At 37.7% G+C, this 14,364-nt stretch overlaps 1 protein-coding gene across 11 annotated transcripts in view; it reads right to left on the bottom strand.

The window, feature by feature from the left end:
* Positions 1–14,364, bottom strand: part of RAPGEF6 (Rap guanine nucleotide exchange factor 6) — a 162,584-nt gene that overhangs the window by 5,675 nt on the left and 142,545 nt on the right. For 8 of the 11 annotated variants that reach the window (XM_039324948.1, XM_039324951.1, XM_039324949.1 and 5 more), the window contains 3 exons: positions 9,760–9,985; positions 7,421–7,938; positions 1,962–2,258 (listed from right to left, as the gene is read on the bottom strand). In XM_039324948.1, coding sequence (XP_039180882.1) covers positions 1,962–2,258; positions 7,421–7,938; positions 9,760–9,985 — 1,041 coding nt within the window. The remainder of the gene's footprint in view (positions 1–1,961; positions 2,259–7,420; positions 7,939–9,759; positions 9,986–14,364) is intronic. The other 3 variants (XM_039324955.1, XM_039324957.1, XM_039324958.1) reach the window with 1 other exon arrangement.

Here is a 14,364-nt window from a genome sequence, read left to right as displayed (position 1 = left end):
CATTTTAAAAATCATTTTCTAAAATTTATCTAATTCTAAATCATAATGGCAATTTAATATAGTGTAGCTCATAATGTTGGAATTTGGGATAATGATTCATAATACCATTCAGAGGCTTGTGCCTTTTATACTGAAATGCCAACATGACATTTGGACGCTTAAAAAAAACGTAAATGTGGTAAATTAAACTCAGCGTTGACTCTCAGCCACGGTCTGCAAATGAGCTGACAAAATTCTCACAGAATGAGACAGTGTGATATGGTAAAGTGCAATGTCTAGGACTGGGGGGGGAGACGGGGGGACCAGCCAGTCAGTGAGTAACCCTGTTATTAGTCACTCAAACAGAATGGAAGAGAATCATTTGAGTCTCCAGTCCTTTGATTACATGTAATATAATATGCAATTAAAGGATAATTTTGTATTAGTAGCTATATAATCTATCCTAAGAGTCAATCTGGTGTGGTGGTTAAGGCATCAGGCCAGAAACCAGGAGACTATGAGTTTAACTGTGTGACCCTGGTCCAGTCACTTTCTCTCTGCCCTAGGAAGGAAGCAGTGGCAAACCTCTTCCCCAACATTGCCAAGAAAACTACAGAGACTGTTCAGGTGGTCACCAGGAGTCAGAAACTGACTCAAAAACACAAAATATAAAAGTGAAATCCATCTTAATCTATTGTTTTTTTAGCTCTCTAGCATGCAGGTCAGAAAGGCTGACTTATTCTACCAGAAAAAAATAAAATTTTATATATATATATATATATATATATATATATATATATATATATATATCCATAGAGACCCACCCATTTTTATTAACACTGTGCTCTATTATGCAACTGCAAGCTTTTGTACAAAACAACAAAATGATTTCAAAGCAAACGGGACATGATTATACTAAAATTTCAGTTTTATAAATGCAAAATCTGTGAAAAGCATTCAGATTCATGGATTCAATTAAAAACAGAGCCAGACAAACCACAAATAATGGCAGACAACAGAAAATGAAATGCAAATGTCATGGAAGTCAAAATTGCTTATTTCCAAGAGGTAAATGAGCAACAAAGAGAAACGTGAAAACACCAGATTCAAGGTTATTTTTTAAAAAAAATCTTCATTTTATAAATTCTGTTTTTTTAAACATGGCTGTTGAGGTTTAAATAGTTCAGAACAGAGGTCAAGTATATAAAGCATTAATGTGATACAATTAGTGGGTCTCTGTGGATTTGATTTTATCCAATGAGCAATTTCAAGAGGACTGCAAGTCTTATAAATAATTGAAACTGCAACTTAAAGCCTCAGCTGTTCAGCTCTTTTTGATCTAATAGTGTTCTTTTAGAACCTTATTTGTGGAAGCTAATACTCATGTACAGCTTGGCTTCCCAGTACATACACCTACAACACGTAACTGCAGGGAGAGGCATCACACTGAAATTCTATGTAAGTTTAATAATGCTCTGTTGAGTAGCATATTAAGAAATACTCAGCTTCCTGCACAACAGGAACCTGTATCTGTTCTGCATTTGGTTAGAGTTGCTTCATGGAACTCTATGTAGCAGAGATAAATACTGCTAATCATAATTCTGTTTATCTCTAGTACATAAAAGCATAGCTAATGTAATTACTTTTAAAATAATTTCTATTATCACAGCCTTTTAAATTGTTTTCTTCTTTTTGTTGTGCGTAGGATATTTGTTTCTTCCAAATATGCTAGCTAATAATTAGTGCCCAGTACATTTTCTGTTTTGATTTGTTTTTGCCTTTAGGATCACTTATCCTCACATAAGCATACGTAAAGCATATACAAATGAACAAAAAAAAAAAAGGGGGGGGGGAGAAAAGAATCACTGAGGCACATTCATGGAGAGGGTTGTAAGGTAAGACAAACTGTGCACTCCCCCAAACTTAAAATAAATCACACACGACTTTACTCAACATCTATCAAAGGAGATCTTTTAACATACCATCCTCTTCACTATTTGCGCCAGTCATATCTGCTAGCTTAGGATGGGACGGTTGCCGGCTATGCCACTTAGGCATCTTCTTTGGAAAACAGGCCACTGGTTCACTACTCAGAGGAGTGGAGGAGAGCCTAGACAGCATCTTTGACCTCTGTACCGCCACACTATAATCTGGAGGCTTTAGGTGTGGGTGGTGGGATCCTTCTTTTATGTCCGCTAAAGAGATCCCCATATATCCTGGCGGGGTGGGCGGTGGCTCCCTATATCTAGTGTCTTCCTTAGATGAGGTGACACAGTACACTAGCATAAGAAATAAGCAATGGAAATGTTAATGAAGGAAACAAAGACAAAATAAAAGCATTTTTTTAAAAAAAACAGTGAAATGTTATCATGACTTAATCAAAAACTGATTAAACAAAAGGTAAATGAAAATCACTCATAAAACTCCACTGGAAGTCACAGTATAAAAGGAGAACCACTAGCGTCAAGCAGTGTTCAGCGTTCTTTAATGCTTAAGAATCTTTTCTACTATTTGGATGGCACATGTCAATCACAATCTCCAATAAGAGTATGTAGTTGTGTTGAGAAAAGGACAGGAGTGTAGTGGTGAAACAGTAGCTCTAATCTGAAAGGGGAGAGCAAGTCTAAAGCAATTCATTTTTAATAAGTTGGCATAAAATCAGCTTAATAGCCAACAAGAGTTGCTGTAACAGATGTATCAACTATGATTTATTTGACCATCACCATTGAATATTTTTTTTATTCCACGAATTTCCAAATTTATTTTTCTAGAAAATGTTCAGATATCAGGTTAACTGCCTCTGGTCTTAAAAAATGTATTATTTTGAAAAATTCCTCATATTGGCTGATCTATTAATATGTCAATAGCAAGCCACAATGATATCAAAATGATGGCATGTGTGGTGATGTCATCACACAAATGCCATCCTTACATACTTGTGTCAAAAACTGAATGCAAGTAGGTAAATTGTAGTATTTGATGACATAGTCACACATGATATATCTGTCAGAAACATTCTTTTAAACAAGGTGTCAAGATACCATCCAGAAAAGTCTTGCTCTAAAGTTTTTCTTCAGTATCATTTTTGTTTAGGCAATCTGTTCATATAAAGGGAAATTTGGACTATGAGGTGTCTCTGTTTTTGGAGTTGTATTGTTAAAACAAGGAAGAAATGGAAAAAATTATCAATATTGACCTGAACTACCTGATGGCTGGAAGTTATTTTTCAAAACCCTATTTCTTCAAGCTCTAGTGAATTACAAACTATTTTCATAGGTTACTTGATTCCCAACAATCTAGAATTTACTGACCATTTTTTATTAAAAAATAAAAATAAACAGCACATAGTGGAATCAAATGCAATTTAATTTGTCCTTTCCATATCCAAAAATTAACTGTACTTCATATATTTAATTTGGTCTATCTTTTAATTCCAGCAATATTTGTAAGAGTCCATGCAATTAAAATACCCAAATACAATTAAAATCACTGTTTGCTTTCATAAAATTTCAATGTGGTTTTGTTGGCAAAGCTTATTGTCATTTATTTATCAACTTTAAAGCTATCTCATTCTTACTGTAAGAGACACCCACATCTGCAATGCACATTAAAAAGGAAAAGGGTTTCAACTGCATGTGCCCACCTGCCAGCCTGACTTTTTTGATCCCTCTTAAAAATTTAGATTTGCAATCTAAATTTGTGTATTTCTTCCTTTGGAGACAGGGAGGAAGGACCGATCTTGGAGAAATATGAAATCGAAAATTTCCACGAATACTGGAGTAGGGCTAAGAGATTACTGAGTTTATAACACTACACTGAAAAGCCATTTCTAAACTCTGAACACTTTCATATCTATTACAAAATTTTCCAAGTATATTCCAATATTATATAATTGTTAGTTATCTCTGACTATCTCCTATATACATACAAGTAGTCCTCAACTGAAAACAATTTGTTTAGCGATCATTCAAAGTTTAAACAGCACTGAAAAAAATAACTTATGACCATTTTTAGCACTTACGATCATTGCAGCATCCCCGTGGTCACATGATCAAAAACTGGTTCATATTTATGACGGTTACAATGTCCCAGGGTCATGTGATCACCTTTTGGGATCTTCTGACAAGCAAAGTCAATGGGGAAGCCAGATTCACTTAACAACCTTGTTACTAATTTAACAACTGAAGGGATTTACTTAACAACTGTGGCAAGAAAAGTCGTAAAATGGGACAAAATTCATTTAACAAATTTCTTAGTTAACAACAGAAAGTTTGGGCTCAATTGTGGTCATAAGTCAAGGACTACCTGTATACGAAAGACAACAAATGCAGTCTGAAATCTTGAAGAGTTTGTTAGTGAGGTGGGAGGAGCAAAAAAAGGACACTGAAATAATATGGTATATCCTGCTCTACATCCAGTCACATCTAAAAAAGACATGGTACATTGCTAAAGCTCCTGAAATTTCTAAGTCAAGTTTATTTCCTGTGACAAGACATACAGTTTACAGCTGTTTCAATTCTAAAACAGCTGATTTCCAGAAATGGTTAAAAAAAAAAAACCTGACTGCCAAATGACAGGCTTCATTTTACTGAAACCATTATTTGATTGGAATGGAGTAAGCCTCTTTTGGGTTATTAAAACAAAAAGTAATATTCCATTATAAATAGTATTTTGATTAAGTAGAAGTGGTTGATTGCATGTAATGTTCTAATTCTCAGCTGTACTATGATCCTGAGTAATTCTTTTTAAAGTGCGGTTTAATTTTGCATCCTTAGGAAAACAAAAAAGACAGCTGTTAAAATTAGTAAGGCAAGAACAGGGTCAAAGCTGTGAAATGGTAAGTTTGACTGGGCAGACAATACTGGATTTATGGAGATCACTTATAATCCTGCATTTTCAGCAATGTCAGTTTTCCCTTTAAGAATGAAATGTTAATATATGGCCTCTTGCTTTTGGACATAAAAGTAATGGTACAAGCAAATTGTTTATGAACCAGGTGTCATTCTATCTCTTTGTTATACAGGTTATTGTTACATTGTTATCCCACTTTTTAAAAATATATTTTGAATATACATAATACTCCTGCCTCTTATTTTTCCCACAATAACCTGTCAGGTGGGTTGGACTATGAGAGAATGACCAAAATTCACCTAACTCAGGGGTCCCCAATCTCTGGTCCGTGGACCAGCACCAGTCCACGGCATGCCAGCTACCGCTCTGTGCAAACAAGCAAAGTCCCATCTGCGGGATGCATGCATCACATGAAACCATGCCCCCACCCGATCTGCAGAAAAACATCTCTCCATGGGACCGGTACCCAAAAGGGGGGGGGGCGCTGACCAAACTGGCTTTCATGCATAAATAGGGACTAGAACTCAGTCTCCGGGTTTCTCAGCCAGCGCCTTTACCACTAAACCAAGGAGATCTTTTTTTTTTCTTTTGCTGAAAGGTTGGTATTACTGCTTTTATTTTTTCTTAAACAAAATTAACTTATTTTAGCTAATTAATTTTAATTTTTTTATTTAACTAATGTCAGCAATTCTCTTCACTTGGGCACTAAGAAATTTGGAACTCTTTATCAGCAGAAAGCAGTATAGAATTTTTTAAAAAATAAAGAAGCTGAGATGCATGGAAAAATGAGGGAAAAAAGCTAGGTGCTAGAACAGTATTTCTCTATTTTTCAGTACTCATAAGTCTTTTCTTTCATGTACTCCACCCTTTAATGGATGCTATTATTCTCTCTGTTCTATTTTCAGAAGATTGCAGATCCATGCTGTCAAAACTGAGTGACCCTGATTGACAAGCATGTGACCCTATCAGGCAAAGGCTGCAAAAACAGCTTAATATGAAAATCACTGGAAGAAGAGTAACAACAAATTGCCTAGATAGGTCTGTTCAGTGAGATATGCTTTTCAAAAGCATTTGAAAAAGAAAGGAAATAGGTTTCAGGGGATGGATGCTAAACTTTCAACAAATGGAATGCTAGAAGAAATTTTCTGAAATATCTAAATTGCTTTCCCCATAGCCATGTCATTCATACCCAGTTCAAAATATTATTAAGATGTTGCTGATAGAGTATGAAATTACTTCTGGTAATAAATGTTGGGGAAATTGGAGAATAATAAATGGATGGGTAGCTGAGTAAGTTAGGCAAACGTAGCTTTTCTTACAGAATATGCAAGGTACACATTGGTAGAGTGGTATGTACTGTGCAGCATATGATTCATTTAAATATGAGTTGAAATCTGAAATAAATATAGATGCGAAGACAGCATCTAGGAACAGAGGTCACTGGACACTGAAAAAAAGCACTTTTTTTCTTAAGCACTGAGCACAATCTACTGTTCCTTTCCATGCATTCTTCCCATTATATCTGGCTTTCTAATGCCTTAAAATATTGCTTTCGCATCCCCTTCCACAATATATGGGCATGACTTATGTGACTGCAGAAGAAGCAGGGGTGTCAAATTGCGTCACACCAAAACCGTGCTCACCCCATTGCCAGCAATGGGAAAAAAGTCACGGTACGTCACGACACGTCACGTGACGTCGCGAGTTTGACACCCATGTTCTGCAATGTAGCATCCCACATGTGTCCTTTAAGAAAGGGTGTTCAAAAGAACCAGGGGGCAATTCTTATATACGTGTAATAGTACTGTGCTCTCTTAACCTAATAAAGAGAAATAAATACATGGTATGCCAGTGCCATAATTAATCTTTTAACGTCTACATTACAGATAACCTATTCTATGTTAATATCCAAGAACAGCGTTTTGATTAAGTGCAAGAATAATAATTTCTTAAACACCCTTTTGTCTGAAAGCAATGCTACAAACGGCACAAGAGGATATTTTATGTGACATCTTTCATCTTCAATCAAAAAATGGAATTTGGCATGAAGTCTGCTTCTTCTCAAAGTAGTTGTTTCCTACAATAATAGGTGTTTGATTGATGGCCAATCTGACAAGCTTGGGAAATGATACATGAAGATGATTTCCTTCCTGTCTTGAAGGCAAGGCAAAAATGCACACACTGCCCAACTGCTGGAGAGAAAAATATCTCAACTGGATTTATTCATCACAAATTTTCTCCCCGGGGCTGGTGATACCTAGTGTGAATGGTCAAAAAAATCAAATTCTTAACAAAAGAACTGCAAGAAATTTCTCATCAGAAAATACAGAAAGTCCCAAAGAAGCTACACAAGCTGCCTCTCTTCTCTGCAAGTCAATAAAACATGCTGCCTATTTTTTTAAATCCCACCCTTCCCCCAAGGAGATCTGGAGACACTCCAGCAGAGGACTTGAGTTGATTGAAGACATGTGTAGAAGGACCTTTTTACATGCAAATTGGCCTTGAGGGCTGCTGAAATCATTCCTTAACAGCTCAACTACATAATGCATAACAGCTGTGGAAACATCCACTGGCTTTTCATCAGGCTTACCTATGAGGCCATGCTCTGTACTTGAAGTGACAGTTTTGTAAGTTGCATCACTGCCAGTTTTAGCGTCCAAAACTTCAGCTTGCTCTGCTGTTATGCTCTCCAGTCCTCTTCGTTTTATGGTCCCATAGTTTGTTTCGTGCAGGTCCGACAAGGAAGTACATGAAGCCCAGCTGTGCCGGGACTGGTCAAAGTCCATGCCAGTTTTGGATTGCCGACTACCGTCTGAGTGGCTGTGTGACTGCAAACGAGTCTCCTCAGAACAGCAGCTGGATGGCTCCACTTCAGCAATGGCCCTTTCTAAATGAGCATGGCGGTAAGAGTTTAAGAGGTCCCACCCCTTTTGGTTCTGTATGTTTTGAAAATTATCATGAGAGTTACTCGAACAAGAGGTCCAGCTTCCACGGCCGCTATCTGCTGCTTCTATTGTGAGGTGCTCATGAGAAATCTCCTCGGTGCTCATGGAAGATGGGACCAGCAACCCTCGGATCACTGGAGGTCTAGGCAGGGGCCAGCTTAAACTGAAGACAGCACAAATTAGAAGGGAAATAAAAATGCTGTTGAAATTAAGATGCAAGCAAATCAGTAGGGTCGGAATCAATGTTAAAACTGCAAGGTTTTATAATTCAAAATAGCAAGGAAATACATTTTGCACTTCCTTCAACATTTAAAAAATATTAACTGAACGTGACAATAATCTGAATTGCTCTTTATCCAGGTATATTTAACAACAAGCTGGAGCTATGATTTTCTTTTAGATAAATTAATTGCCTATTTCTTCCAAACTTTCCCAAAGTCATCAAATGTAGTTTTTTTTATCTTTGCTTCTTTTTCCAGTGACAACTGACAATAATATTCATATGTTCCTGTCTGTAAATAACAGAAATTTCAATATATTTATAAACTCATCTTTGTATTTAAAAGATGTCTTAGAAGCAAACTATTATTAAACACTTCATTAGGATTAAACCCCTCATTGGGATCTTTATTTTGTAAAATCCTGTGATAAGGATTGTATGTTTGTTTGTTTGTTTTTACTTATAAACTGCTCAAAGTCACTTAGAGAGTGAAATGGTGATATGTAAATTTGATAAATAATTTTTTTTCTTTGCCAAGAGCAGAGAATAATCAGTGGAAATTAAAGCACAGGTTTTGCTGGGCTTTAAATATTACATTCATGTGCCTAGGATTTTGTTTCAAGAGAGACCAGGTCCACCAAAAATACTCTCAAGCTTTTAAAACAACAGCCATTCTTCAGCCTTCTGCTGGCAGCAGTCATAACAGAAATAACCAGAAGAGTGACTACATATAATGGGCACATGCCTGGAAATGCATCTCCTCCTTTCATGGCAGAACTATGAAATGGCTGTCGCCAACCACTGTGTCATGTTGTATCTTAATAAAACAAAACAAAAAAACCCCCCTCTCTTTTGTCTTTTTAATATGTTTGAAGCATGCTATACCCAGAGGGAATTTGTTTAAATCTCACTTCCATGCATTTTCTCCCCACCTACATTACCACACCAATTTAAATTTTACTAACATAGGGAGAATTCTAAATCTGAGGTTCTTTCAGAAGCCACGACTTGCCCCTTCTGTGAAGTGCTAAACGGCTTTTCAGCAGGCTAATAATCCCCTTGAGTGTGATGACACCACAAACAGCAAATGACTTGAATGCAACATCTTGATGCTATTGCACACCAGTCAATTATCACCACCTGCCCTGTGGGAAGGATCTCTTAAGAGGGAAGGAGGCAGGGAAGAAACAGGCAAAGACCATCCCAGAAGCTGATTCAGCTGGACCTTTTCTCATCCTCCTCCCACAGGGCCATTAAACCAAAGGCCTTGGGGAAAGAACCCTAGAGCAGGGGTGTCAAACTGCCCGGTTGCATCATATGGAGGCCACGCCCAACCCAGCTCCAACAATGCAAAAAGTCACAATATGTCACAACACGTCACGTGATGCAGTAAGTTTGACACCCATGCCCTAGAACAGTGGTTCTCAACCTTTCTAATGCCGCGACCCCATAATACAGTTCCCCATGTTGTGGTGACCCCCAACCACTTATACATCACCGGGTACCAGGGGCGTGGCCAAAGGGGTAAAAAATGGCGGACAGCCTTGTTTGGTGACCCCCCATGAAATGGTCGTTCGACCCCAAATGGGATCCCGACCCCAGGTTGAGAACCACTGCCCTAGAGGTTTGTTAATTTATCTTAAACATATGCTGTGGGATTTTCAACATCTAATTGTTCAAATAGCTTATAAGTTCAGCTACTTTTTTTTAATGCTAAAAGATAGACTATCAATAACCAATCCTGGAGGAAGAAATAATTCTTACCCGGGGCAAGGCTGGTTGTATTCAAGTGGTGGCTGAAAGGGCTCTCTCCTTTCCACTGCCCCAACTGCATCTATCACCATTGTCTGAGGCAGGCACCTCTCATCTTGAAGGGCTGCAGACATGGAGTCAGCAGAACAGTTGCTGACAATGCTGGATCGTGAGGAGATCTCACTATGGCTGGAATCGGAAAAATTCTCAGATTTGGCAGACGGGATCAGGGCATAGCCTAAACGTGACATGAGAAGACAGCATTGAGAGAAAATGTAATCACATCACTATTCAAAGTAGTTTTCCTTGAAAGATAGCTTTTCACCATTTTATCTCTTTTCTTACACGAGTTTTTGTCATTTGTTTTATGAGAGTTCCTTTTGCTCAATGGAAGACAATAAAATACAACAAAATGGAATAATTCCTTTAAGAATTAATTTTAACGTTAAGGGACAAAAACAGTGTCACTCCTTTCACCTTTCATCATCAGAGATGATGTTATGTGAAACACCAACCAGGAAGAACCTTCAAGTGCAGCAAGTACAACTTCTTCCAAAGCTAGACAAACCCAGAGGAACCTTGTTTTCTAGCTGATCAAGTAAAAGGACACTGTAATCAAAAGCAATGAGTCAACTACAGAATAGAATAGAATCAATAGAACCAATAGAATCAAGGGTATTGGCTTTTCTGCAGGTGGAATGCTTTCTCCCAAAGAAGCCGTTCTGTTTGTGCAGTTACATGCAGTTCCTCCTGCATTGCTTCTATTCAACCAACATACCAAAGACATATTGATTTAGCTGTGCAAGTACAGCCTGAACTCTCCGCAGGTGTTGTTTCACTGTATTTGCAAACAGGATAAAAGTGCTAAAGGACTGTCTTTGTTTTCTGTTTCAAGACCGATATTTAAGAAAATATCTAAGTACATAGAATTTTAATTTTGTTTCTCATTTAGCATATGATGAGATTATTGATCTAATACCTCATTTGTGATTAATTGTCTGCAACTATCTCTTTTTCTGCTATGGAGACGGTTATAGTGAACTGTGGCTTTATTAGAATAGACTGAGATCGCCCGACAGATCTTTGGGTGATTTATATGATACAACAAGGGTTTCTTATTGTCTAACCCAGTGGTTCTCAACCTGTGGGTCGGGACGCCATTTGGGGTCGAACGACCATTTCACGGGGGTCGCCAAACAACGCAGTCCGCCATTTTTTTCCCCCTTTTCCTTAGCTGTGCTACTCCCTTTTATTCTATTGGCTTTTGAAAACCAATAGAATAGACCAATAGGAATTGTCCAGGCTGTCTCTGCCCTGCTGAGCCTGCCAAAAGTCCCATTCTGCAAACGGTGCTGCACCAGTTGAGTAGTGCTCGACTTACGACCGGTTGAGTAGTCCTCAACTTATGACCGGTTGGGGGGTGGTGGCATTAAAAAGGTTGAGAACCACTGATCTAACCATTATTTTAAAAAAGACATACTTTTTAACCCAATCTTAGATTTCTGAAATGAAGAAAATGCGGTGAAGAAGCTGGAAAAAGGAAAACCAAATTAAAAAATGGCCTGGGTCCAGCAAAGTCTAGGGAGAAACAAAAAGGTGCACCCTTTTGGTGCCCTCTGATAAGAGAAGCAATTGTACAGTATGTTGGAATGCTGATATTTCCTATATTCTAAGCACCCTTCTTCCTGTTTACATGATTTGAAGTAGAACTGCTATTTGAGGAGTTGGAAAGAATTCTAGAAGATTTGCTTTGCCTGCTTTCCTTACTACATTGTATGGTATTCTCTATATAATACACTGTAAGATAATGTGCGTACACCTTAACATACTGCACGTTGAAAAAGAGAATCATTTGACCTGGTTATTGGTTGGAACTATACAAATATTTTATCTATAAGCTGCATTTGAGAATGGGGAACATTTTATTATCTTATTCCATTGTTTGTGAAGAGCAGAATTAATTTGCACGGAAAGCATTACAAGTTATTTTTGAATTTTAGGTAACAGAAAAAAGGTAATGAACAGTTTAAACCATCATTTTCATTGTTTTAAAGTGAATTTAATTTAAAATGTTGCTAGGGAGTCTTCAAAGCGGTATAAATATGGGGCAGCCAGAAAGAAGAAACATTTTTGGCTCTGCTGCTTCTCTAGCATTCCAGCTATCCATAAGCACCCTAGGCATGGGAAAATTTCGTTTAAGGAGGCAATTGTTCTGAACCGGTCTGAACTGAGAATAATAGGGGACAAGAAAGGAATTTAATATATGTGCAATAATGAAAAATTAAACACATATGAAAAAGTGACTACAGTTCATCTAAATGTCTACTTTGTCAGTAAGTTTAATTAAAAATAAATAGAGAGTGAAATATGAGTTACCGTATATGCCGCCGTATTAGGCGACCGGCGTATAAGACGACCCCCGTCTTTATAGCCGGGTCACATTCCTAGAACGTCGTCTTATACGCCGGAAACTACCAGTATTTCCAGCGTATAAGACGACCCCCGTCTTTGGCGCCGATTTCAGCGCTCGCGGAAGTCGTCTTATACGCCGGCATTTACGGTACTTTTGTCTATTTCTAGTATTTCTCTAGTAATATCTGCCCTGGCATAAAGTTATTTTTTGTGAATGATACATGCAATACTGAAAATTTCCCTTTACCTGCCAGTACAGGGAAAGAATAATCTCTTCCACTGACGTGAGTGTCAATTATCATTTCATTATCAACCTTATAGCTGACTCATAGTATGTCATTATGCAGGATTCCTACAAATTTAAGCTGTATTAAGTTTCACACTTTTTAATCTTTTGGACTATAAATGTTGAAACTCGTATGTTCTGATCTAGATGTTAGCTTCAAAAAGATCAGAACATACAACTTTCGACAGTTATATTCCATTTTTCAATTACTTAGGAGAAAAACATTTAGGCAGGAAAAACCAAAGGCACAAATACAGATTGGGCGAGACCTGGCTTAAAAACAGTAACTGTGAGAGGGACCTTGGAGTCCTAGTGCAGTGTTTCCCAAACTTGCCAATTTTAAGGCATGTGGAATTCTGGGAGTTGAAGTCCACATGCCTTAAAATTGGCAAGTTTGGGAAACACTGTCCTAGTGGATGATCACTTAACCATGAGCCAGCAGTGCACAGCTGCCGCCAAAAAAGCTAATATAATCCTGGGTTGTATAAACAGAGCCATAGAATCAAGATCATGCGAGCTATTAGTACCGCTTTATAAAACCCTAGTAAGACCACACCTGGAATACTGTAGCCAATTTTGGTCACTGTATCACAAAAAAGTTGTTGAGAGTTTGGAAAAAATTCAGAGAAGAGTAACTAAGATGATCAAAGGCCTGGAGACTAAAACATATGAAGAACAGCTACAGGACTTGGGTTTGGCTAGTCTAAAGAGAAGAAGAAATAGAGGAGACATGATACCAGTATTCCAGTATTTGAGGGGCTGCCACCAAGAAGAGGGCATCAAACTATTCTCCAAAGCACCAGAAGGCAGGACAAAACACAATGGTTGGGAACTGATCAAAGAGAGAAGCAACCTGGAATTAAGGAGAGACTTCCTAACAGTGAGGACAATTAACCAGTGGTATAGCTTGCCCCCAGAAATCGTGGGCGCCCCATCACTGGAGATTTTTAAAAAGAGGCTGGACATTCATCTGTCTGAGATGGTATAGGTTCTCCTGCTTGAGCAGGGAGCTGGACTAGAAGGCCTCCAAGGTCCCTTTCTATTCTATTCTATTCTATTCTATTCTATTCTATTCTATTCTATTCTATTCTATTCTATTCTATTCTATTCTATTCTATTCTTATTTGACATTGCAGTTGGAAGCTGGTTCAGAATTTAAAGGAAATTTCATACTACATACAACACATTTATAGTTTTGGCTTTAGCTGATGTAAGAGCAATAGTCTAAGAGACCCTGAAGGCATAGAATATGAGGATCAAACTGAGCATAATACGGAATTTTGAATGTCTTTTCTTTTTTACACTAAAAAGATTGAACATAACAAGAGTCGCCTGACAGCGAGATGGGCAGCATAAAAATTAAACAAACAAGTTCAGAAGGATTATTTAATGCCTTTCTCCTCTTCTGTTGGTCAACTAAAATTACTAATCTCTCCAGTTCTGCCATTAACTTTCGTGCCCACCTCCTGATAAGCCACAGGAAATGTTGCCACTCTAAACTATTATCAGCTGCACTCAAGCAAGGCCTCATCATCCATTCAGAGGTCAGAACACCTAATAATATATTCCTTACCACTCTTTTTTCTCTCACACAATATTTTCCTCTTCAGTGATTCTGCTTACTGAGAAACAACCTAGAATATGAAGTTAAGATATCCTAATATCTAAGGACACTTCATGTTCCTCATACTAAGTCTGTATCTTCTTTGCTTATGTATGCAAATGCATATAGGTACTGCTATTCCCAGTTTAAAATTAAAAAGACACTAGCTTGTTTAACAAAGCTAACTATGACAAAGGAAAATATACACAGCATGTCTCGCACTGTTTCTCCTACTCAACAGTACGTTTTAAAAACATCTTGCGATCTTGATGATAGCAGAAAACATCCCCCACTATATTTACATTATTTCTCCTTT

Source organism: Crotalus tigris, unplaced genomic scaffold (genome assembly GCF_016545835.1).
Source record: "Crotalus tigris isolate CLP2741 ecotype Arizona unplaced genomic scaffold, ASM1654583v1 scf7180000024310.2302065, whole genome shotgun sequence".
Classification (NCBI taxonomy): domain Eukaryota; kingdom Metazoa; phylum Chordata; class Lepidosauria; order Squamata; family Viperidae; genus Crotalus; species Crotalus tigris.
Note: the sequence above shows the minus strand (reverse complement) of the source record. Positions and strands in the feature narration are given on the sequence as shown.